At 35.4% G+C, this 27,069-nt stretch overlaps 1 protein-coding gene across 6 annotated transcripts in view; it reads right to left on the bottom strand.

The window, feature by feature from the left end:
* LOC116177635 overlaps window positions 1-27,069 on the bottom strand; it is an 84,912-nt gene that overhangs the window by 40,900 nt on the left and 16,943 nt on the right. For 5 of the 6 annotated variants that reach the window (XM_031496645.1, XM_031496650.1, XM_031496649.1 and 2 more), the window contains exon 1: window positions 23,432-23,535. The exons of the other annotated variant lie outside the window; for it this stretch is intronic. In XM_031496645.1, coding sequence (XP_031352505.1) covers window positions 23,432-23,520 — 89 coding nt within the window. In that variant the 5' untranslated portion in view covers window positions 23,521-23,535. Of the gene's footprint in view, window positions 1-23,431; window positions 23,536-27,069 lie in introns of those variants that run through there. 6 annotated transcript variants of the gene reach the window in all.

The raw sequence follows: 27,069 nt of genomic DNA, 5'->3' as shown, positions 1-27,069 counted from the left end.
GTTCCCGTAGAGGTATATAAACTATTTTTGTAGCATCCGACAGCCTTAGGCATGGAGAAGCGGGGGAAGAATTAATAGTTTAGGATTTCAACTCCGTCAATTTTTTTAATTAATAGCCTTGTATTTCCTATATTATTTTAAACCTAGCGCAGAAACAGCCATGGTCGCTCGTTACTCGGAGGTAAACCTGATAAGATAACCTGTCGCCCAAAATTCCAGGACGCGATCGCTACTAATTGAACTACCGAATTTCAACGCGACCAAGTAGCTAATTAAATGGGTTGCAAAAACGTTATCAGAATGGGTCGAGAAGCCTAGAAATTAATTAAAGAAGTTTTCATTTATTTAACTGAGTGCCGGTGAGTACCGATTTCTCCAAAACCCCGAAACCTTTGTCTCGCCGCCAACCCTAGGGTTGGATTTTGCAGGTACCATATTTTCTTCTACTTCTGCAACAAGCCACTGAACAGATGGTGTATTTTCTTTACAAAATGACAATCGTGCAATTGCGAAATACTAGCCCATTTTATCAGATATGTATTCGAGTGTAACGTCAATATAATTTCCTTCTATTTCCCTAGTTATGAAATTTGATTGCAAAACTCGCCGTGCCTTTAAACTGGAGAAAGTCTTTAAAAAATCAAACAATCAAATCATCACGTAATTTTGATTTGAAAATGGGTTAAAATCAAAACGACATCGCGAAAATTAACATTCTAGTGTTTTATGCCAATTCAAATGTAGAAATATTGTCCTAATTGAGCAATGTTTCACACTTGCGACCCATACAGAGACCTTGGTACCTATAATTGCGATTTCGTGGGAAAAAGGCAGAGAACTCTGAACGATTCGCATAACACAAAGATCTACGAACTTAAAAATTCGTTTTTTCTTTCCAAAAAAATAACGACTCTTGCTAATTTGCACTTAAAGCGGAACCCCCATGATTTAACATTATTTTTCGACGTAAAAAACCGGTGGGCGCGCGCTTACACGAAAATAATGGACACTTCGAATTATAAACGATGTAAGGATGTGTGGAAATACGAGGACCAGTCGACGACGTTAGAAAAATAGACAGTAGGTGCTCCCGTCGAAAAAAAAGCACTTCGTTTTAATGTTTCCGTCTGCGTGAACCCTCTTGAGTCGATTATATTCAAATTAAAATTGCGAAGATAAGTGTAATTTGCAAAACCACTCCACCCACATATTCGTCGTCTTTCATAAACTAATTTTTTTTCGTTGCTGGATACTTTATTTTTAAAAGAGTGCGTGCTTGACTTGCAAATAACGTCATCCTCACTTGCGATGTACCAAATGTCGGTTGCTGAAATCAATTGCCCTTCTGTAAACGTGTAGCAAAGTGAAGCCCGGTACTATTTATTTACTTTTCAAGAAGATTTAATTGCAATTCTTGAATTGTAATTACACAATCCCTTACATCTCTTAACAGTTTATTTAACCTCATTCTGTAATTGTTATTAAGTATAAACAAAATTATGTAATGGTGCAATTGTAAAAGAAAAGATCCACACGTCTGATAAACTCCAAACCTCCACAAAGTGTCTTCAAGTTGATGACATTGCAATTATTTTTATTTTCATGGCACTGGATGTTAGTAATTATAGTCGTTACCGCCTGTAATTGCGACAGAAATAACATAGACTAATGAATGTAGTTTTGATCTACGTGTCAAAATGCAAGGACGGGCATAAGAGTTATTTGGATCATCTGATAGTATACAGTGGGGTTCCCCAAGACAACGTGATCGGACCATTTGTGCCAAAATGCCATACTTGTTATTTTTAGTTACAATTTCTTGTAAATGATTCATTCCATTTCATTTTCATTTGTAAATTAGACTTTAAGTACAATTTTCTCGAAGTGTCTCCGGCGGTACTAAAGATCAGTTTCCATTTGTAGAAAACTCGTTTCATGAATATACCAAATTTACCCTCAAGTAAACTGTTTCAGGTAAATTCACTCGCGCAATCTCCCTTCTCATTGTGTTTAACTTCGAAATATTTGCTGGTAGGAAAACTCGACTCGAGCTAAACCCGGCTAGGAATACTCGCTTTCCTTATAAGAGTAGGGGAATGTGAGTGGAATCCCGTTTAAATTTTGCTTTCCGCGTATTTTAATTGAAATTTCAATTCATACAAACTACCCAAGGGTTCTTAAAAGCCCTTCAAGGTTCTTCTTGCAAACACTACTAAGGACTAAGAGTTCTAAAAGGTTACCTGTCTATTACAGGTCCTAAAATCCTCTTGGGGACTTTTGAGAACTGATAAATAAATTCCTTGTTAAAGGCTCTTCACAATTCTTTAACAACGACTCTTAAAAAGCTCTAAAATGGCAACAGAATCTCCCTAGAATATTTTTGAGACTCCTTGCCGCCCTTGAACTCTCTTAAAAACTGTTAGCAACTCTATTAAAGTTTTTAAATATTAGAGAATCGTAAAAACTCTTCAAGACAGATCTGTTGAACACTGTATAATAGTCATTTAAAGGGTCTTAAAGACTCTCAGAGGCTCCCAAAGCCTCTACTTTAAAACACGCGCTTGCAAGCTAAAAAGAGCCGATGTTAAACCTTTAAAAACCCTTATAAATGCGTTTAGAGAACCTTAAAGCTGACAAAGTGTCTTAAAGGCTCTTGTAGCTTAATGATTCTTAAAAGTTGTCAAAGAACCTGAAGGTATCCTAAAATCCTAGCTAAAATCTTTTAATGACTAGTTAGGGGCCCTAACGATAGTGACCCCTAACTTTAAGATTTCCTATGAGTGTTGAAAGGACCTCTTGTGATTCTTAAAGGATCTTCAAAATTATTCGATTTTCAAGTGTCTCAAGAGTTTCTAGGATCCTGCGTTACAATACTATAGGGTCTTCAAGTTTTGTTTAGGACCTTCAAGGGACTAGCCTTTAAAGCTTTTCAAGTCATGCGGATCAGTTGATTATTTAGCGTATCTGTTATTTTTAGGGTCTTTAGAGTCCGTTAGAGTTTTCAAGAGTCTGCCAGGCAAAAATAAGTAGGCATTACCAGCCTAATACCGAAAAGTGGTTCTGTGATACTGCTATAGAAAGTACTTAATCGAACAAACTATCTGCCGTCACCCTAGAAATCCTTTGAGAATCAAAAAACGCGAGATAGGCAGATGGTACATTTTGTAAAAAAAAGTATACAGGGTGTGTCATACAAGTAATAATATAGTATGGGAGAGAAAAACCAAAATGAACACTTTTTCCAAAATTTTATGGATGGACGTTTAAATGGGCCTAAAAGAAGTTTTTGGTTACTATTTTTTCAACACAAATAGGTTGCTGTTGCATAAAAAACCTCTTATTATTGTTAGAATTACGGAAAATGTGATATACAGTGGGTATAATATAAGGTGTATATAATAAATTTGTTCAGACTTGGATCTCCATGTTCTGAGGATCGATATCGAAAAAATAAGTCAAATCAATTAATATACAGGGTGTTTTTGGCCGAATTCTAAAAATTAGTCAAAAGTTGTGCTAGACTTTCAATGTTCTTACCTACTTGGAATTTTGTTACAAACATAAGTTCAAAAGTATTGGATTGTGATGCAAAAAATCAAAGTATATAAAGCATTTGTATGAAAATTGAAAGTCTAACTAAGTCTAACTTTTAATTCTAAACAATTTTATTTAATACATTTTTCTTCTATCTGCTAAAATAGACCGTAAGTAATTAGTAAGTAAGTAAGTAATTATATTACATAATTGATTTGGCTCATTTTGAGACTAAGCAAGAGCGCTCCCCAGAACATTAAAATCCAACTCTAAAAAATTTCTCATGCACTCAATCCGTGGACACACTGTATATATAATTATAACGGTTGGGTTTTTAATAATCAGATTTGTAATAGGTGGTCGCTTTAGGCTTGGAAAGTTTTGGAAATTGTATACGTGCACCTCTTCATAACGAAGGAGAACGGAACTCATATGCGAGAAAATGAAGCGCGTTAAGATATGAAACGAGTGTTCAAGCAGATAAGAGTCGGAACGCTACAGTTGCTGGTTCTAAACCCTCGTAAATGATCATGAGGGACGGTGTTTCTACGTTGCATTGCGTTCTACGTTGGATCCGTTTCTGGTGTAGGATTTGGCGAGTAAAAATATGGCGGGAGAGAGACACTCTTGAGGGCGAATCTATGCATGATCGCGATCGCGTATTGCACTATTAGCCAAACTTTCAGGGTAAAACATAAATCGCACAACACGAAATTCTTTGCCAAGCTTGCAAGGCAATTCATGTGCGTTGTGTGCCCCATTTTTGAGATCGCATGAAGAATGAAAGTTCGAACCGAAAGCCGTATAAACGCAATATATGAAAGAATTGTTAGCCGCACAACCGGAAAGCTGTGTCGTCATTTTTGACGAAATTTTTGTCGTGGGTACGTGAATATTTGCTTTTTATTGTGTTGCTGCATTTAAATAAATTGTGACCACGAAAGCGTTAAGGTCCAAGGTGCAGAACGTTCATTGGAGATATATTTGGAGCGGCTAAACGATTAAAAAACAAGTTTTTTAGTTAAATTGCACACCTCTCTAGTGTATACGGCGTGTTAATAGATTTCGTATTTAATGGTAACTGTTAAAAAAGTTTAAAGACAATTAATGCGTGCTTTTGAGGGGTATTAAATGTTAAGTTATGAGGGTAATTTTTTACATGTCTCTACTGTTGAATATTGGTCAAATATTTAAATGAATAAATAAAAGTTTATCTGTTAATGTTAGAGAAACCTGAAGCCCAGTTGATTCCGGATTCACTTTTAGCTTACCAAGCGATACAGAAGGTTCGATTGCATTGCACCAAACGTTTCACCATCGAATTTTCTGAATGTTGGCTACCTTTCAAAAAGAGAAGCAGCTGTCAATGAAAAAAAAACTTATCTATAAATGTAAGTTATTTTATTATTGATTGATTTATTATTATATTATTGAATTTTTGCATTGTGTAACCATAGGAGTCGATCGTTTTGGGGATTTTCTATAAAAGATTTACACTTAAAAGTTGTATTAACATTCCTGAAGAGGTCGGCCCATGGGAATTTATTGCTTGCCCATTAATTGTGAAGTTAAATATTTAGTTCATTAACACTATTGTTTTGTGTGGGTTAATTTTTATTTAGCATCCAGAGTCGTGTAAATTTATTTTTGACTAGGAAAATATACCAGGTGTTGGAGTAATTACAAATAGTAGATAAATAATTAGATTTGGAAAGAGATCAAGGGATAAACCCCCCATTATGTTAATTGCTCTTTAAATTGTAAGTTTGAAAATAATTGCATGGTAATGAAATAGAAATCGTTTCGGGGTGTCAGGCTACTTGCAAATAAATTTATTGCTAATAAACTACTCCTTATATTATTGGTTTACAAAAGTGCAAGTGCTCCATTTATAATTTGCTCACTAAATGGAAACTGTTTGGAGGTACCAGCCACTCGCAAGAGTAGGGTCCCAAATAAATTTATTGCCACTATACATAATATATTTGTATCTTAATGTAACCATATATCAATAGTTTATTAACAGATTTTACCAGGCTAAGTGCATTCCTTAGTTGACGTTAATCCTAGACTGTACACCCGTCACCCATTGTCAAAAGTTTTAAGAAATCAGACATTTGAAATCCCTTTCGTCTGAAATTTTGTGACTCATCTCGTTCGAGGAAAGGCTTCTTCCACCCTTTCGGCACGGAGAACATCTTTACTAATGTAGTTTCTCAGAAAATGAGAACTACCCAATTATGAAAAGGGATGCTGCAACCATAAAACCAGTGTAAATGTTGCTAACACTAGAATGGCCTTAAACAGATTGACTATGACCTATACACCGATTCATGTACCCCCTTATTGCTTACCTTGTGTTTGACTGCTACTTTTGTTCAAATTTGCGTAATTTAAATATGAAATGTTGTATAAACAAATACTACTACGTAATAATATATAGAGAAAGAATTAATTAAGGCCATTGAATAAGTATGTGCAATAAGTGTCACTCACGAACAGTCTCAACTTATACGTAGAACCATTAATTTCAAACAATTAACATTAGCAAGTGGTCTAGCAATGAAATCGCTGGCACCCCCAAACAGTTCCCATTTAATTAACAAGGTATAAATGTGGCAATTAATTTCACACTTGCAATTTAGTAAAAAATTAATGTGGTTAATCTACGAGTAGAATGGTGTGGTGTAGCATAAAAATAATAACCGAAATTAATTTATTTGTGGCACTTCACTCTTGTAAATATCTGGCACCTCCAAACGTTAACCCACAATTTGCCACAGCAATGATTATTTCGAAACTTTGCAAGCACATAGTTTAGAATCTGTTACCAATAAGTTAGCAAAAATTCTATAATCATCGTTTCTAATTTATTTCGAGTCTAAGTGCATTTCAACCATTTCTGGAGGTTCAGTTTAAAGTTAAGCTAGCAACCCCAATTCTGTCACAAACACTATACTACTTCGACGTATTTTGTATTTATCCAAGTATTTTGCCACCCCTGATCTGTGGCAACTTACATCGTAAGTCAGAACTGCAACTTTTTATCTGGAAAAACGGCATTGGGAGGAACGAACTGAACCGAAACCGCCGTTTACCATTTAAAACCACCTACAAGGCGAGACTATTTTTACGCGATTGTTTAAGGGTAAATCATAAATCCTTTGAAGAGCTAAAAATACACTTTTAATGAACGCCGAGGTTGATGCGATCAAAAATATAAACGATGAGCAATCATTTTGACCTATCTAACTTTGGCCAGAGCCCATAACGAAACGTCTCCATCGACTATTAGCGTTGGGCATTGTTTATCACAATTAAATGCGAAATTTGCATAGAGCATAAAAGATCTTCGCCACCCATGAATGGAATTTGTTTAGAGAAACCCGAGACCACCCATGGACTAAAATCTACAATCTTTCGGAGTGTAGGTATAGTGTGCGTGTTTTTTAAATCCACGTAAATAAAGAGAAAGAGGTCTAGTTTATTGACAACGGTAATGGGTTGTTATTTCGGGGCATTATGCGGTAAGCCAGTAAGATAGACAAAACAAATGTTAAATTCTTTAAATAAACGGATGTATCCACGAGTAACCTGTCAAGGAAGTCGATTATTTCCTGACTTTATAAACGTTGGCACTGAAAAGTTATTCGAGAAGGCTCTTGGCATTGACCGAATATACCTACTTGAAAAGGAAATAATTACCCTTTTCACTTTCTAGACAGCGTTATTGGAGTCGTGATGGAATTTCATTACCGGAAACATCTCAAGAAAATTGTGCTCCACTGATAGTGAACTTTTTTTCGCTACACTACCCATTTGCAAACCCATTTAGAAATTGCGGAAGGAGATTGCCGAAACATGTGCTTTAAAACGCACAAATAGCCTTGTGACGCATACACAAATTTTGACAGTTTATTCACCTAATACTTTCCATTTTTTCCTCTCATTTTTAATCAAGACGCCCACCGCTCCCAAACGAGTTTTAAAAAGTTGCTAAAAATAGAGTGCTTGCGAAAAATGCCTCGTTGCACATGTGCAACAATTTGCTTACATAACGATCCCGTATTCTTAGCGACTTCTGGGTATTTTTGGATGGCCTAAAGGCGAGCTGCTGCAAGTGTGTCGGCCGAGAGTGTCTCGGAACGGGATTTCCATTGAAAAAATGACCTATTTTTCTAACACGTCCCGTATAAAAATGTCTCCGTGGGCCGTTTATTTATCTTGGAATAGTCGAGGGATTTTTATGAGTCGTTAAGCTGGCAATTAATATAGGTATTGGCAATTAGAGGTTCCGTCGTTTATTGCCTGCACAGACGTTAAGTAAAAGATGTATTAAATGTCACTCGTAGTGGATTCTCGAGGAATCCTGTTCGTTTTTTTTTCTAACCTGGGTTATAACAACCGATAATGTGGCCAGTGGCGGAATTTTCCATAACCCAAGAGTTAGCAAGAGGGCCTACAGGAACTTATTTGTTTCAAAGAATGATGCGTTAGATTCAAACATTTTATTGGCGATGGAATTAGACATTTTAAAGTCTGGCTGGTCAACAATTTCCATTGAATTTCAGGGATACCCCTACGATTTGTTGCCCCGAACATGGAATGATTGGCCGAACGATTCTATCCATGAGCGAGAATTTGAGGAACTGAAACGAAATTTGATGGGAACAAACTTCTAGAAGTGTACGACTTTTTCACCTTCCACCCCTTCCATCACGTCCTCCGCTCCCAACACCAGGAATAAGTCGGCCACGACGACCTTCTGACCATTTTACATCAAGTGAAGCTCTTCTAAGCCAGAGATCATTATTTTTCCACTGTTTTCCCCACCTCTCCCGCCACCAAAATCGAAAATACGCAAGTCATGACATCTCTCTTGTATTTCTATCAAGTGATGCTGTTCTAATCCCAAAACAATTATTATTTTTAACCTTTAGAACCCGTTTCTCCATTTTATACATCTCCAAGACCAAGAATAGGTAGGGTACAGGTACAGCAATTGGACTCTAGACATTTTCCACCGAGTGAGGCTAGTGGGGTACGCCTCATAAATTTCTGAGAACCTAATTCGATAAAGCTGAGCTAAACTTGAATGGAACGACATAGGAACTTGAAGAGAGCGTTCGGAGGCTTTGAGCGGAACTTGGGAAGACTTTTATGGGAGTTTAATTTGAGATGTTCTACCCTGTATATACAGTATGTTGCAAATGAAAGGAATAAATTCATCTTCATTATTTATTAACTTAGAGACTCGGAAGACAATTTGCAAACTACTGACCCTGACCCCTTGAATAAAGAATGAGTAGGTACTAGTCGCTTTTTATGTTTTTAACAATGGTGATTAATGCATATAACGTCCTTGACGTTAGAAAATTAGTCATATTTGTTATTTGCCAACGGCAAACAACGTGTAAGTGAAGAAAATATTATTTGTTGTGAGAGACATCTTCTCCTAATAGTTACTCAGTAAGTGTTCATAATTGTTACTGTAAACAATTGCAATTTCAAGTATTTTTAATGCTTGAATCATCCGATGTTACCACAAAATCGTACTCAATTTTTGGAAATATTGTAACCGTGTGTTCTTCCGTTTGTTACTTTCTGTATGAGCACATGGGATTTGCCTTCGAATTATGGATGAAGATATGTCCAGAACGCGTTTTGGTTAAAAAGTTTTACCCATTCGTCGGAAAACTAAACTCTTATAGCTTGTGAGATGTACAGGGTGAGTCAACGATTGCGCGGAGTAACTTAATGCCTTGAAGATAAGATTTTTCGATAGAGTGGTTTTGTATTATGCAATGGTTGAATATTCTCCACATTTTAAAAATATTTGGAATTATACAGGGTGCGCCCACAAAGTAGGGCGCCAAAATGGTACATTTTTTTTAATAGAACCCCCTGTATTTGAATGCATTTTTGAATTCTACGTGTAATTGTACGTCTTTTTTATTATATGGTTAATATCCGAAAAACGAGTAGTTTTAAAGATAATTGGATTTGTAAGAAAAAATGGGCATTTGCAAGCGTCAGTGTATTGTCAAAATTATTACGTAATTTTTGATTCCAGATGTTATATCTTTTATCCTGGGTTAAGTAAAAGTCAAATAAATACATCTACTATCTACTACTACATCATTTAGCTCCTCCAAAAACCTTCAACTTTTGATAATTCTTATACCTATCTATATTTTTCAAAATATCTTGCTTTTTCTGGTTTTTATATTCTAATCTTAAATAAGTTATAGGTAATTTACATAATTGTGAGGTGGCCATGCAAAAAAAGGCAATTTTTATCTGCCTCGTCGAAAGCTAAAATCATATTTATTCATTCATTTTTCGAATAATTCATTTAAGTCTAAAAAGTGGAGAATAAATTTGATAGTAAAAATATAAACAAATATCTTGGTTTTCCTAGTTTTTATATTTTAAGCTGAAATAAGTTCTAATTTACATAATAACGAGGTGAATATGAAAAAAAATGAAACTAATATCACTGACTGGATGACATTAGGAGTTAAATTAAATTTGCTTTGTAGTCAAATGATTTTACTATTCTCCAGTTTTTGGACTTAAAATAAATTGTTTGAAAAATAAATTAATCGACATGATTTTTGTTTTGGATGAGATAGATAAAAATTCTCTTTTTTTGTATGGCCACCTCACAATTATGTAAATTACATATAACTTATTTAAGATTAGAATATAAAAACCAGAAAAACCAAGATATTTTGAAAAATATCAGAGATAGGTATAGGACATTATTATCAAAAGTTGAAGGTTTTTGGAGGAGCTAAAAGATGGCAGAAAAATATACAGGGTGTTCCATTTAAAAAAAGTGAGATTTTTTAATATGAAGTTGGACCTACCAAAAAACCACCCTGTAAGCTATTTTTTTAATGTTTCATAGTAGATGTATTTATTTGACTTTTACTTAACCCAGGATAAAAGATATAACATCTGGAATCAAAAATTACGTAATAATTTTGACAATATACTGACGCTTGCAAATGCCAAATTTTTCTTACAAAGCGAATTATCTTTAAAACTACTAGTTTTTCGGATATTAATCATATAATAAAAAAGACGTACAATTACACGTAGAATTCAAAAATGCATTCAAACACAGGGGGCTCTATTTAAAAAAATGTGCCATTTTGGCGCCCTACTTTGTGGGCGCACCCTGTATAATTCCAAATATTTTTAAAATGTGGAGAACATTCAAACATATCGTAATACAAAAGCACTCCATCGAAAAATCTTATCTTCAAAAGGCATTAAATCCGCGCAATCGTTGACTCACCCTGTACACTATTTTTGCACAAGCACGAATTTAACTACCAGTGTCAATTTGAAAAAAACCATTTGCTCTAGAATGTAACGGGAACCCACGATGCGGTTCAAATTTTAATTTTGAAATTTCATTTGGGTGGAATTATGACTGTGTAAAATCCCTTTATACGAATAATAGTAGGTGCGCGTGCGAGTCAGTTCATTAACAATAAACATGCGCTTCTTGAATGGGTGGATTTTGCGATTGTTTGTTGATAACGTAAATAAATAAGAATGAGGGCTACCGATTGGCGAAAAAGATACAGTGGCCGTGCGCGTTGTGGCGGTTCCGGCTACAACAAGAAGGGAGGCGACAATCATTCGCCATAGCGAAAAGTCTGTGAAATTTGTAATCGCGATTCGCGGTACAAGCGAAAAAGCACAGCTACAGGTGTAAACAATTTATTTAGGTACGCTAAGTCTCGAATCTGGAGAAAGTTAATCACCTTATCAATAATTGTGTCGATTTGGCGTACTAAGTTTGTGTTTGTGTTAGTGAAAATCCGCGAGAAAAAACTTGCGTAAATGAATTGCATTTATTGCGGTTTGCACGCGTATTTCATATTTGAATTTGGAAATATTTATTTTATTTTGCCTTTATTTTTGAGTGGGCGGGGTTTCAGTCAAGGCTACTCTACCCAAGGTTAGGTTAGTATTACTATTAACCTTGTACTCTACCAACCCAACCCACTCATAACCCCCTATACATTTATAAATATCCATGCCCGAACCCGGATTCGAACCAGGTACCCTTAGCACCACAGTTCAGCTTTAACTGAACTGCGCCACACGGGCCGGCTGAATACCACAATTTAGGCAACCGTAAAACTAAAGAATAATATATTCAACAGAAGATAATGCGGGTTCAGTATAAACCAAATTCAAAATCAAATCGCGACTAGCTCTCTGAAACACACCGCGTAAATTTAACAACTTTGGCCGACAAGTACGAACTCGTCTATCGAGATCTTTGACCGAGTGGAATGCCGAGATTGCTGCATAAGCGAATTGGAGTCTTTTTAATCTGGGACAAATTGCGTTTCAAATTGTCGACACATTTTGAAGTTTTTCCATTTCTCGTAATGAAGGAAGCTGCACATACCAAAGGACGCTGGGCTTATCCTAGGGGAATTTTTCCACTATGGAGACATCTCTGAATCTCGGCAATTCCCAATAATCCGGACTAAAATGGTATTTTGGTTTTTGTGTATTTTGTTATCATTCAGAACACCGGGAAAACTAAGGAACGTTCTTTAATATTTAAATTAATTGGATTGTTTATTATTAGATTAGAGTTTAAGTTTATGAATCTATTGCCATTTAAGTTTACCAATATATTAGCGCCTTAGGATTAAAATTCCAAAGTAATTAGATCAAGCTCGAGATCAAAGTTATTCTAAAACAAAGGTTAGTTTATTTGTGAATATGATCACTAGACATATTACCTTCTCTTTTTATTACCCAACCGAATTCTCAAAATTCCGAGTAAATTTTATTTGATTAATATGTCACAACAAATCATTACAAGGAGAATCCTGGTAAATGTAAAACAACAAAAGAAGAGGTTACTGGCAATTGGATACATTCTTTTGGGGAGGTGATAGAATCAGAGGTAAGGAGTTGATTTAACCCTAATATGCAATATAGAAAACTGATTACTGAATAGGTTTTGGATTTCATTTTTAGTTTTCTTAAAAAAAGTAGGGTTAAATTCACTCCTTAATCTTGTTCTATCAGATCCCTAAAGGAATGTAACCCTGTATATAGTCATTTATTAAAATCTTTTATATTATCTTATCGACCAGAGTGAGCAATATATTCGATTGGAATCAGATTTCCTGGGTCTAGAAACATTAAAAAGTAATGTTAGCCCTCTGCGAGAATCACAAGATAAGTTTAAATTATTTTTGTTTAGTTGATAAATTCTAAAGCAGTCAGTTCAAATGATGTAATTAACCGTGAGGCTTAAAAAGCGAAGTGTTAAATTGTTATATCATATTGTTAAAATATAGATAAACAAGTCAGTTTAAAATGACTATTATTGAGTATTCATGAAATACACTGAAGAATATGTGAGTTAGTTCAGTTATTACCTGGAGGGTTTTGCTCCAAGCTAGAATTAGAATATACACTGTGTCCAAGATAAGTATGTCTATCATGGGGATCTCCTAAACCATAGAAGATACGACGATGGTTAAATTAGAGAAAAGCTGCCCGTTTAAAGAGTTATTATCACCAAAAAATTCCGATTACTTCCGAATAGATGTCAGAAAAACCGAAATTTCCCGATTTCGTTTTTATTTTTTTCTCATGTTATTTGAACAGATACAAAAAAATATGTAAAAAAGACAGTTTCTTATTGCCACTTTTTGAGCTTTACAAGACACCGTTGAGAGATTTTCAATACACCGACTCTGCAGCTCGGCGGTAGAGCTTGGGCGACTGATGGGAATTTACTTAGATCAATTTCGAGTACTCTGCCGGATACTCCGAATTTTGTTTACTTGCAGTTTTCCTAATTCGTAAGGTAAATACCGGAGTAGTATAGAACAACTTAACACCTTCTGCAGGGGCATCTCTACGAATACAATGATGTACCACCACACACACAAAAACAACAAAAGTTGGCAACTCTGTTGGTGTCAACAGGATGGTACTTCTGCGCAAAACGCCCTCTAATCGTTCTATAGGTATTTTATTTTCGCACGATTAGGGCGTTGTGCGCGGGGGCACCATCCTATTCAAACTTTCGCCCTGTGCTAGGGGTTGCAACCTCCACAAATTTTTAAATGAAACGAGGGGTCCAAGGATTATAATTTAGAAGGGATTTTCAATATTTACACAATCTTTTTATTTTTTTAAAATCGATCGATTAGTTACCATTGCACTCTATAGTTTCAAAGTAGGTAGTTTAAGCTAACGATGGGTTTGAGTGTATTTTAACACGCCCCTCCCCCATCATTTTTCAAAAATACGACTAAAATTAATGTGACAATGATAATGTCAACAAAGGTACAATTAAGCAGCACAACTGAAATGGTAATTAGATTTTGAATGGGAAGAGCATTTCTTATACCCTCCGCCATTTTACCAAAATATGAGAAAAACGAACGAGTCAATGATCAATTTAATTCAGTTCTTAAAGTCAAAAAAATTAAAATTTTAACACCCCATAGCCCTTATAGAATACTGGAAAAACTAATTGGTCAATTGGAAAATAACAGCTCAATGAAGTACCATTAAAATAGTATTTGCGATGAAAGTAAAAATCTTGGTGGGAGTGAGCTGTCTTTTAGCCCCCGAATGATTATTCAAAATATTTCCGAAACGAAAATGACGCAAAATTTTCTGTGACCCACCTCATCATTGAACTGAAGAAAATATCACGATCTTCACCAAGATTGCAGAAAGTTAGATTCTTTTAATGAATGTCTACCTGTATCAGTTGGTTGTTTACTAGATTCCTCATTTAAGTGCCTTTCATGCGGTACTTAATCTTTCGTGCATGTCTAATTACTCTCATTTTACAAATGAGTTCATTCCCATGCAGATTTGACATGCACTAGAGATTTGAATATCTATTACTTTGTGTAAATAGATGTTTAATCCGATCTCCAGTGTTTGATGCTGGTTGGAGGAATAAAGGCCGCGACCAATACACTTTTTTTTGCATTACAAAATCTTAGAGTAATTTATTCTCGCTGTCGGCTTGCGGCATTGAGGCGAAACAAAGGCTATGACTAATCCAGGTAGAATACCGGACATTATTGCGATCAACAAAGCCAGATCCAACATATTTCGCGCCCTACTTTTTGAATGCAACTTGTATAAGTATTATAAACACGTCGCGTGGGGAAAATAATTTGTTATAAATAAATATTTGCACACGAGTATTTCTAATTTTACTCGAAAAATTCAATATATCATTGCACAATATCGACATCCCCAGAATGAGACCTTCGGAGCGTGACTCTATTTAAAAATGTGGACAAGCGTGCCAATTTAACACTAATAATGCAATGCACGATTTTAATTTCTTATTTTTAACCTTAAACGCACGTAAAACAATTCAAGGCGGCGATTAAATGTTATGAATCAGCAACGACGCTTAGGTCGCGGGCATCGTCTATATTTGCATATGCATCATCCTGGGAACGGAAACTAATGCGACTGATGCGGCAAATATTCATTACACGTACTGCATGAATTTATTATTTTCACTCACGCATAAAACAGTTTGAACAACCGCAAATTCGTAGTATGTGATGTATGTCTGAGAAGAATCATTCATCGTCATTCGATGCCTATCGTTTAACCACAGTTTCCTTTCAGATGTGACTAAACTTCTTGTTGGTGGAAAGTAAGAAAATACCACTCATAACAACAAAACAAATCTGGTCAAAGTGCATTATGAAAATGCAGTGTATTTGTCTTAACTCGAGTTCTGAAAAGGTCGCCAATAGGTAGTTCTAACTTATCTCATCAGTCATTAAAAACTTGTGTAGTGTGATACGGACCTGTGGCCAGAACTCCAAAATTCCACCAAAAAATTTTGTTGAAAATCATACATTGTCTATATAAACTCTACGCCATGCGGACGTTTTGTTTGGTTTCAGCACCTAAAATAACGATGGCTCACCCTGTATATTGAATTTCATTTATTTTAAGGTCATTAATTTGAGATTGAAAACACTTTCGATTATGGTATTTCAATTTTAAGTAAATATGATTTTGTTTGTGAATAATTTAATGTTGTTAATTTCATTGAAATAAATTGTTTATTTAATTGTAAAAAAATACGTGTTAAGAGATGAAGCTTATTCTTTTGTAAAAATGTGATCTCCGGCCAGTGCGATGAGGTTTCGTAATCGCTGCTTAAGCTAATTTATGGTGGGTTTACACAATCATTATCATTAGTTCACTATCATTAGATCATTAGCAAATAGAAACAAAGGTATGGTTTCATTGGTTAGCGACGCACAATATATGTCCCATGTTGGGTTTAATCGAGCCCAAATTACGACATAATTTCCCAAATATTGGGGAAGTCTCCACAGAACGACCTGATGTACTCTAATCCGCTACGGGACAATCGTCTAGCATTATTATTATTAGCTTCCAGCCACTTGAATTAACCATCCGGAACTCTACTAGAACAGAAATTCCGAATATCTATTCCTTTAGCACATGAAATACAAAAAAAGATCAACTTTTTATACTAAGGTTTATCACAAAGCCATTATGGACAGTTTTAGAACTATTGAGAAGGTGTTTCAAACTCGAACCGTAAAACTGTTGTTTCTTAAAGCCCAAAGTAAAAACACTCCACAGCATTTTATTACACGCTGTCAGCCATAACTCTAGTCATAACTCCAATCCGAACTCCAATCCTTCACAAGCAATAAGTTCGTGTTTTTCTGTTCCAAAAGTAATTTCTTATTATCAGTCGCTGGTCATGAATATTTTGGTTATTTAGAATGTGAAAAGGTCTCCCCCACCACCATAATATAGGTAATAATATACAGGGTGTTACACACAAGTAAGTAAAAAAAAATGGGTGTTTTAGAGAGGATCAAAACAAATAAGAAAGGCGTATTTCGGACCATTTTTGGTTAGAGTTCCACATAGCCCCTTAAGAGTTATATAATAAAGCTTTGGCTGGGGAAAAATCTGTGAAGGTTTTTACATTCGGTTTTGAGAAATACCAATGTTCTTGGGGAGAGTTCTAGCTCCAACTTTTTAGTTCCGATTAGGGTTCTTTTTAGAGGTTGGGCCCTCAAGAGTTCTGGAAGTTTCTCTAATAAGGTTTTGGTTGACCCCTTATAATAGAAAAAGTAGATTAAGGATTTCTACCTTTGTCGCTAAGAAATACATTACAGATTTTCTTCCACAGAGTTCTAAACACTTTTTTGTGAATATTCAAGGACGGCAGAATGCTCGAAACTGATCCAAAGAAATTCCCATCACTGCTACAGATTGAAAATTCTTACCTAAACTCAGGTTCGAACACCCGACCTCCGGCTATGTAGCCCCACGTTTTACCACTGAGCTACACAGTCGGATAGTTGATGCCTTAGTAAGCTTCTCAGTAGATCATTTAAAGATTCCCTGAAGAATTTTTTTGCAACGGTTCGCGTTGTTGAATTGTACATAGTCAATGTTATTATTACTCATTACGCTAACCATCGGTACTTAATAGCTCTAAATGTTGACGTTTTCAAGTTGTAAAAAGTGTCAAGGTTCTGGAGTGGCTCCCAAACAAATGTTGGTCGTAATGATGTAAAGAATTTATTTGGTTGATTGCGGTCAACGAAATATGTGTCATTTTTAACTACTTAGTCATTTTCAATGGGCTCTTGTTCTTTAATTACCTGAGGCGTCAAGATAACGGTAGTAAACTCATTATGAGATAAAAGCCAACATGGAAATTTTTGAGTCAGTTTGTTTTGAGAAAAAGATGGGATGGATTAGCGACCTTTAAAATCATCTAGGATTGGTAGAAAAAGACACTAACCAATAGAAAATTAAACATCGTCATTTTGGAATATAATTCGCCATTTATGGGCGTGGGAAACAGCTCAGTAATTAAAAAGGGGATCATTTATCATTAACGGACGAAATCTCTCAGCAATCGAGGAGGGATCGCAAGATTTCAATAACATAGAAAGGAATTTAGACTTTCTGTGTGAAAAATTTGAATTAGTTGTTTTGTTTCTTGAACGACAGTTTCGAATACTTTATTTATTTATTTATTCTCGAAATCTTAAACAAAATTTTGTGTACTTAGTAGTAGTAGTAGTACATTGATGTTAATAATGACACTCTTGGGAACCTTGAGCAATCTGGAAACTGAAAATCTTACTGGACCTGGGAAGGCTGCGAGAAAAAGAATCTACGGGATCTCAATTCTCGGAGTTATTATAGGTATACTAAAAGACTGGGTAGCGGTATTCGCTAGATTCTGGCCGAGATTCATGTAAGAACCTCGGTAGCGTAAAATGTCTATGAACCTTTACTTTTCAGAACCCGAAGAAACTCCCAAAGTCCCGATTGCCTTAAAGGCGCTCCAGGTTCTAAAGATTTTCGTGAGCTTTGTAGGAGTTCTTTCTAAGATCAGGGTGTTTATCCTTTCTATGTTTAAACGTGTGATTTATAATACTTTTACGTATTTCCGCTGACCTCACAAAACTTATTGAGATTTTAATTTTAGAATTTCCGTATGAATTCAAAATAGAGAATTTCGTGAACATCTTACTCACAGAATGTTTTACAATTCTGAAGACGCTAAACATTTCTATGACTTCCGAAATGGAGCCAAAAAAAAGGAATTTACAAAAAATAAATCCAGAATTTTGACAACTGTATAAATAAACAAACAAACGGTTGTACGGCAAAGTCATCGTCGTTTAGTTGTTAGTCCACGTAATCAACTTGCCAAAATGTGAGCAAAAGTACAGATGAATGGCCAGAGCTGGGCAGAATACTTTCAAAAAGTATTTGAATACTAAATACTTTTACGTCCAGCACAAGCGAATACTAGATACAGATACATTGAAAAGTATTCAAATACTTAAAAAAATAAGTATTCAAATACTTTAGAATGTATTCGAATACTTTCAAAAGTATTCTAATACTTTCAAAGGTATTCGAATACTTTCAAAAGTATTTCATTATCTTACTTTGAAAAGTATTCGAATACTTGTCACTCAAATACATTAAAAATTTAAAATAGTATACTAGATAAAAGTTATACTTTGTATGGGGTTACCTTTTTTTATATTTCTATTGTTATATACAAATTTAAGGGAAGTAAATGCGTATTATTATTATTATTATTATTATTATATTGTTATATACGAGTACCTACCAGGACCTTTCTTATACCAGTTATATCCTTAAGAATACGTGTACCAGTTTTCAAAGCGATCGTACGTCGTGCACATGATAGGTACGCCTTTCTGAAATTAATCCTAGCGATTTTGGAACAGATCCATTTTTGACCATCCGTTTGTCCGTGTGCATGATAACTTGTTTAGAAACGTGCGATCGCATTGAAAATTGGTACACATGGTTTTAAAATATAAGAAAGGTCCCTATTGTTTTTAAGTTACGTAGACTATCGAGTTCGGTATTCAGATGTATCGGATTTTTATATTTGATTTTGTGACAATGGAAACTTTCCCTGCCTTTTTTTGATGCCGGAAAAAAAATTGTCTGAGATCGACCGGGAAAAAACATTTTCCTATAGAATTTGGCCCGTAGAATCCATAATTTCAAACAGTTTGAAGATTAGGCTACTATATCAAAAGTTACAGCCCTTTGAATGTTTTTTCGAAATTTGTTTTTCGTCCATAACTATTTATTGAGAGGTCTAATCGAAAAAGTACGAATTGTTTTGGATTCTACGCACCAAAATTAATAAGAAAAAGTGTTTTCCCGAGAAATTTTGGTGTAGTCGATTTTTTGTAAAAAAGGAAGGTTATACACTGCCTTTTTTTGAGCCCCGAAAAAAAATTGTCTCAGATCGACCCGGAAAAAAATGTTCTTATAGAATGTGGCCTGTAGAATCCATAATTTCAAACAGTTCCAAGATTGGGCTACTAGTTCAAAAGTTACAGCCCTTTGAATTTTTTTTCCAAATTGGTTTCTAGTCTATAACTTTGGATTGAGAAATCTGATCGAAAAAGTACGAATTGTTTTGGATTCTACGCACCAAAATTAATAGAAAAGTGTTTTCCCGAGAAATTTTGGTGTAGTCAATTTTTGGTAAAAGAGGAAGATTATACACCGCCTTTTTTGAGACCCGAAAAAAAAATTGTCTCAGATCGACCCGGAAAAAAATTTTCTTATAGAATGTGGCCTGTAGAATCCATAATTTCAAACAGTTCCAAGATTGGGCTACTAGTTCAAAAGTTACAGCCCTTTGAATTTTCTTTCGAAATTGGTTTCTAGTCTATAACTTTTGATTGTGAAGTCTGATCGAAAAAGTACGAATTGTTTTGGATTCTACGCACCAAAATTAATAAGAAAAAGTTTTTTCCCGAGAAATTTTGGAGTAGTCGATTTTTGGTAAAAAAAGGAATGCGAAGTATTCGAATACTAAATATTTGTGAAAGTATTTGAGTTACAAATACAAATACTGCTTCCATAAAAGTATTTAATTACAAAGTATTTGAATACTTTTAAGGATTTGAATACTAAAAAGTATTTCCAAAATCGAATACTGCCCAGCTCTGTGAATGGCAAAATATCAAAAACAGGGTGGATTACTGATTGTCTGAAAAATTTATTGAACGGATGAAGTCACAACTTCCTAACATTAACGAAGAGTACGAAATCATTACGAAAACCAGCAATTGCTTGATTTTTGACTTGCCGAAAGTAAGGTTGACTGTAGAATGAGATTTCGGGGTTGGTCGGAAACATGACGTCGACAATTTGGTTTGATCGACTTCCAATTGTTATAGTGATTTCCGTCATCTTGAATTTCAGGACCTGCAGCCAAAATCCGACTTGGTCGCAACCAGATTAGGATTCAGCAGGGTGCACAATCAAGCACTGTGTATACGTTACAGATTCGATCTTCAAGTTTAAGAACACAATTAGATCTAGTCACGCTTGAGTCGCCAAAAATGCAACCAAGAGAATATATCACCGCGTGTAACTTGAGAATAGGAGGAACTACATGTACGAGAAAATGTGTCTTAGTAGAATAGGTACCAGTGTATGTACCATCATAAATCACCACCAACGGTCACAAGCAAAATTGTATACGGAGAAGAAAGGATGTCAAAGTGCATAATAAATTAGCGTAAGAAGAAGAAGAAATCGCAATTGTGCTAAGAGACAAAGAAGTGAAGCAAAGCGTTACTTCCTGTGTAATCCCTCCATTGGTGCGGATCGATCGCCACTTGGAATCCTAAAACTCCACCTTCATTTTTGTCGTTAAAGTCGAATCAAAACATAAATTTCCACCTACAGTTTGCCACCAACACATTTTTACACCCAAGCAAAATTTTTAATAGGCCGCGTATAGCAAAACGAATTACAACCGTAATCTTTTACTTTCTAATCTCCACTTAAAAATGCTAATCCATACGCATCCAGATTACGTTATAGTTTGAAAAATGGGCACCGTTGAGGCTTCACCGGTATAACAAATGTATCTCGTTATGTGAAAAAATGATCGTCAATTTAGATTAGCATAAGTTATTGAGCCGTTGCCAATTGTTTATAAGAGGATGAATGCGAAATGAGGTTCGATACGGAAAACGTAAAAGGCCCCACGTTCATCATCATTCATCGTAATTTTCCCGCTGCGTTCTGGCCGAACCGAGGAGAAATTAGTCCGACTACCTACGCTTCACCTTGATGGCGATAAGATTATGTAATAATTTAAATTGTGACAGAAAACTCAATTAGCCGAAAAATTGCATAGATTATTTTTTGATTCATGGGTACCATAAGATTGTGTTCCACATATTTTTATTATTTGACAATTTTGTTATTTCCAATTGCTCATTTTTTTCCACGCCGAATCCAACATAGAGTTTACAGTTCCCGAGCTAGGACAAACTATTCTCGTAGAGAGATGAACTTCGTAAAAACGTAAGAGTAACTAACATGAGAGGAACAAGGAATTTTAGAAAAAGAATGTGATGGAAAGAGTGTCTTAGCGTCTTTGTAACCCTAAGGGTAGATAAAGTGATCAATTTAACGGCAAGGGTAGAAAAAGTGAAACAAATTATGTCATTGTTATTAGAAATGGGACGCGGAGCACGAAATAAGATTATGTTCAAAACTGATAACAATATTGTTCCCATTGAAACTACGGGAGAAGCTAAGCTTGCTATTTTGAACATCTAAATTATATAGCTACAGAATTTTCAGAAGTGTTGTAATGATACCTATGGCTTTTGCTATAAAATAAAGTTTTGTATTATACACGACGATAAAGGGAAACTAACCAAACATGCCTATATCGTCTTGTATAATACATATTTTGAATTATTTGATTGTCTCAACCGAAATTTGTACCCCTGAACAAACCAATTTCTCGAGAATTGTCAAAACGTATCAAATTTGTATCGATAAGGAACCTAGCTAATTTCGTCTTATCGTAGGTGAATTATTAAACCCATTTAGAGAGCACACGGGATAGTACAGGGCCCAATTTGAAAGCTCGATCAATTCTAATCTACAGATCTACTTTGTTTTTTCCATCTATTTCAATAAAAACTGCAACTTTTTCCTTAGCCTTCAAATTATCAGGATGAAAGTTATCCGCCGCTTACTTTGCGGTTTCGCAAATTAAAACCATTTGCTTAATTGGTTTTAATTGGAACAACGCATAAGTTAATGAAAACACCACTTGAATATAACGGAAATGCTGAGTTAAATATGTACAACCTCCCTCCGGGAAAGAAAAATTAATGCTGGACCTCAGGACCTCGCAAGAGAATAGCTTTCAAATGATGTTCTTGTAATTTTTAAGGAGCGTCAGGTTAAATTTGGTCCTTGTTCGGTGCAAATTTAACGTGCTTGAACAATATTTTTGTTAATTATACGGAAAGTGATATATTAGGAGTGTAAATTTTAGGTGAGACACCCTGTATGTTAAAAACTACACCAAGCACTGTATTGTATGAGACTCGCCTTTAATGTTACACTACTATTACAAGATTTCTTGATATAGGGTATAGGTATACTGCAAAAGTGTGAACCTGGATTCTAACCCAAACTTCCGTTTAATTAAAAAGGCCTTTTTGATGTATTTCCTAATTTTAGAACATTTAAAGAATATTTACTCTGGACCTTTAAGGAGACTTTTAATAATAGATACCTGCATGTATTCACATAGCAGGTAATCTATCTGATAAATATACCAATGGACAAGATAATAACGGGTCCTTAGGACGTAGCAGGCAATTTTTAAAATTGAGAACAAGCGACAGAAACTAGGAAAATTGAGGGAAAAAGAAAATTGGGAAAGAAAAGGTACTTAACTCGGAACCTGTAAGAAGTTTAAAGAAATTAGAGCACATTTTAGACAAATGCAGTAAGGTTTTTAAAGAAGAGGAAATTTTGAGAGGAAAAAGTTTGTTTTGAGGAAATAATCATGGGAGTTCTGGAGATATACTGAAGAAATTTTAGTATAGAAATTCGGGAAATATAAACCAGTGCAAGATATTTTAGGGAAATTAAAAAAACATTTTTGAGCAACGAAAAAATTGTGATCGAGACTAAAAGTATTGAACAAGGAACCTGAACGATCGTTTACGGGTAAAAAAAATACTTTTGAAATGAGCTTACGGAGAATTTTGACCGGGAACAAGAAATTTCGGAACTCGGAGTGTGGTCGAAAAGCGAAATTTTACAATGCTGTTATAACGTCAACGAGAATTTAAATTTGTGGTTTATTTCCTTAATTTTTTAGTTTATCGAAGATAATGTGACTATTTGGGTTAGATCCCCACGTATTTTTAAAGTTGGAATCTATACGCCGGCTTTTGACGAACCCTACGCAATTCAGTAAAAAAAGTAACAGTTTCCATTTTCATACCTTTGTGTTGAATTGAAAACGACCTCTACTGTCCCATGCACACTCACCAAACACAATGAGTAATTTAAATCACTACCGTCAATTAACATTGCAAAAATTCGTCATTTAAAAAAGTACGATAACAGTATACAATGCACCGAAACGTGATCACCGTTCAATTGGTAACAAATATACCTATTCAAAATTACGTGTCATCACCTGAAACTGGTTTTTTCTAGTCAATACATTCGTCGATTAAATCAATTACTCACGTTTATCTGTATTAGTTTCCGACCTAAAGCCGTTTCCCTGGATGTTATCTCTTTCCAAAATAAGCAAACGGATTGTTTCGGATTTTTTGAGATTTATATTTGCAATTGAGTCAGCAATTTTGGTAGACACAAGAAGCGTGCTTCTAAATGAAAAGTTTAGAGAAATAGTTCAGGCTAAAGGGCTCTAAAATAATTTATTTAAAAAACAAAAATTAGTTACCGGACGAAACCGGGTTTTTCAGGTGAAATGGTTAGAAATTGGGAAAAACTAAACAGCTGAATTTTTCCGCGGGTGAAATCCCGGGGGTTGAAAGGGGTGAAAAGTGGTGTTTTACAAATTGTGGCAAAACTATTAAGTTTAGACGAAAATGTTCAATGTAAAAGTTATAGAGATTAAACAAATGAGCTACTTTTGTTATCTGCATTATTTTCACATAACGTCCAATTTTCCTAGAAAAACCGGAAAAACGGTTTTTTTCGATTGTTATTCTTATTTTTGCGAAAAAAAAGTCGTAGGGGTTTGAAATTTGGAGGAAACATAGCTTGTTTTATGATAAAATGGATATTTGTAAATGTAGCGGGGTGGGTTGATAAAGCGGCCTTGGCTGAAACCCAGCCCACTTAAAAATAAAGCCAAACAAATACTTCTTGCCTTCACCCTCAAAGTGCTATTTGCTATTTCTCATTTCCATTTCAAAAATTTTTATTTTCTAGTGAGAATTAGTCTTTAATTACATGAATCCTTTTTTAACCTTACCAATGAAAACTAGGGAGGTTATTGAAATCACTCCCAATCCGGTTCTTTACGTTTCAAGGACCCAGGAATTCAAAAAAGTGGTTTTTAAAAAATGTCTGTAGGTACCTAGTTTGTGTGTATGTGATGTTCCCTTAAATCGTCTTGTGAGCTGAAAAGCTTTTGGAAGCGATTCGAAAATGACAAATGCCTTTTTGGCAGAAAATCAATATTTATTGAATTATTACGTTATATAGGTACTCTTTGGTATAACTTTGTAAGGAACTACAGAGTGCGTGTGTTAAACGAATATTTGTTAAAACTCGGAGAATTTCAACCCCTTGGTCGCTTAGTAAATGTCATTTTTTTAAATACGGGAGATTCGTTATAAACTTCTAACAGAAAGTGCAATTGGAAACCCTTTTGTGCGGCTGTTAAAAAACTCTCGAAAAAACGTTTTAAACCTCAAAGGGTGATCCCTTAACACGCTCCTTAGTAATTGCCAATTTTTTCCAGTAATACTAGAGATTCATTGTAAACTTCCAAAAGGAATTAAAATTTGTAAACTGTTTTGCAGATTCGAAACCAATTTTTTTAATCTTCAGGGGCGGATTTCAGCCCTTTTGGCGATCACGAAGTAAACTTTCTAAAAAGAATTAAAATTTTAAACCCTTTAGTGCGAGTGTTAAAAGAACATTTTTCTCGAAGGCGGGCAGATTTCAACCCCTTACATGCTCGCTTAGTAAATGACTTTTTTTTGGTAATATTAAAAACTCACTGTAAACTTCTAAAAGAAAGTACAATCTGAAATCCTTTTGGGTGGATGTTACATGCATTTTTAAGCCTCGTTGGCGGATTTAACCCCCTTACCCATTACCTTTTTTTTTTTTTAGTAATATTAGAGATTCATGTAAACTTCTAAAAGAAATTAGAATTTGAAGTCTTTTTTGTGCAAATCGCACTATCACCGCATTTTTATTAACAATCGTTGTTTATTATTATTTTATCGTTGTGTAATTTATTGTTTATTGATGTTATGATACTGTTTTAAGTGTCGTTGGAATATTCTAAATGGCGAAAAAATCGAAAAGAAATATGATTCGGCTCAAAAAAGCACCAATATATTCGATCGCCTCTTTTTAAGTCATGCAGTTTTTATATTGCACGATTGATTATAAAAACGATTTCTGATGGTAACCTTCTACTTCTGCTTAAAAATGTATAGCGATTTCTGGCGCTTTATTGTTATTAGAGAGGCCTATCATAAAACTTCAGATCAAATTGCCACATACATAAGGAAGTTGTCTATTGCACATGTTCAGTGCAATTTTTAGCGCGCGCATGTTCTTTACCTTTATTATAGGAACCTTCCATACAAATTTCGTTTAAATTGCACCATAAATAAGAAAGATTATTGCGCATGCGCAACACGATTTGTTGCACATGCATTGTTTTGCTTTTATTAGAGGGTAAACGACATTCTTTGGTAATACTAGACATTCATTGAGAGAAATCTCTTTTGTGTGGGTGTTTTTTTTTTAACTTGATTTCGCCCCCTTAGGCGACATGATATGTTTCAAGCCTTTTTTGAGCGTGTTTTAAAGGAATATGTTTTAAACCGCAAAGCCGGATTGCGCCCCTTACGCAGTCCCCTGTGTGGTGTGTGCTTGGCCGTTGGTAAATGTCGTTTGCCACCGTGGACGTAGAGAGACGAGTCTAAGGAAGGGCCCAGAGTTATGCCGAACAGTACCTAAATGCCAATTTGTTGGTTAAGATTAGATCGATGGTGTTAAATGAATGTTTTATACCTCAAGGGTAAATTTCACCCTCTTAAAGGCCAGCCAAGTGAATGCCAACTTTTTGGTGGTAGTAAAAAGATGCATTGTAAGCTTCTAAAAGAATTGGAATTTGGAAGTATTTTTGTGCAGGGGCAAAATGATTTTTTTAAACCTCAAGGGTGGATAATGTCGCTCCCTCAGATGACAATAATTAAATGCTAACGCGTCGGGTACAGTGGCGCGACTAGGGTGGGGTAGGCAGGTCACGTGTCCTGGGCGTCGATCAAAAGGGGGCGATAAAAGAAAGATAAAAACCAAAATAAACGACATCATATTAAACAGTCCCGCGGAATGAGTGGCGGGCACAAGGGATGTAGTTTATTTTGTCTGCTTTAATTAATCCCAACCGCCTGAGCAACCGGCCTCCGACTCCGACGCACCTGGAGTCAGAGATACCGGAGGAATGAAACACGATGACCATAACAATTCAGTTGACTTCTGTTTCTAGAGCGAAGAAGACTCCCTGGCCCTACTGTTCATCCATAGCGTGACCCCAACACCTACTATTCTCCATAGGTGCCGCCGGGTCCTATTGTTCACCCATAGCGTAGGTTACTTTCATCCGTGTTACACCTGCATTTGACATCTGGGGATCACCCGTTACTCCAATAAGAGTGAACGCAAGCACCGCCGCAAATCGAAGCGTCACCTATTCACCTCAGAGAACCTCTGACAACCGCCAAAAGTGTAGGTATATGCTTTTTAGGCGAATTTTTCGAAAGAAAGAAATTCCTCTTATGTGATGGTTTTGTTCGTCTGTTCCTCGTCTAACTCGAGAACGAAAAGAGATAGCGACGTCAAACTTTCTCCAATCGA

Source organism: Photinus pyralis, unplaced genomic scaffold (genome assembly GCF_008802855.1).
Source record: "Photinus pyralis isolate 1611_PpyrPB1 unplaced genomic scaffold, Ppyr1.3 Ppyr1.4_LG8, whole genome shotgun sequence".
In the NCBI taxonomy this organism is placed as follows: domain Eukaryota; kingdom Metazoa; phylum Arthropoda; class Insecta; order Coleoptera; family Lampyridae; genus Photinus; species Photinus pyralis.
Note: the sequence above shows the minus strand (reverse complement) of the source record. Positions and strands in the feature narration are given on the sequence as shown.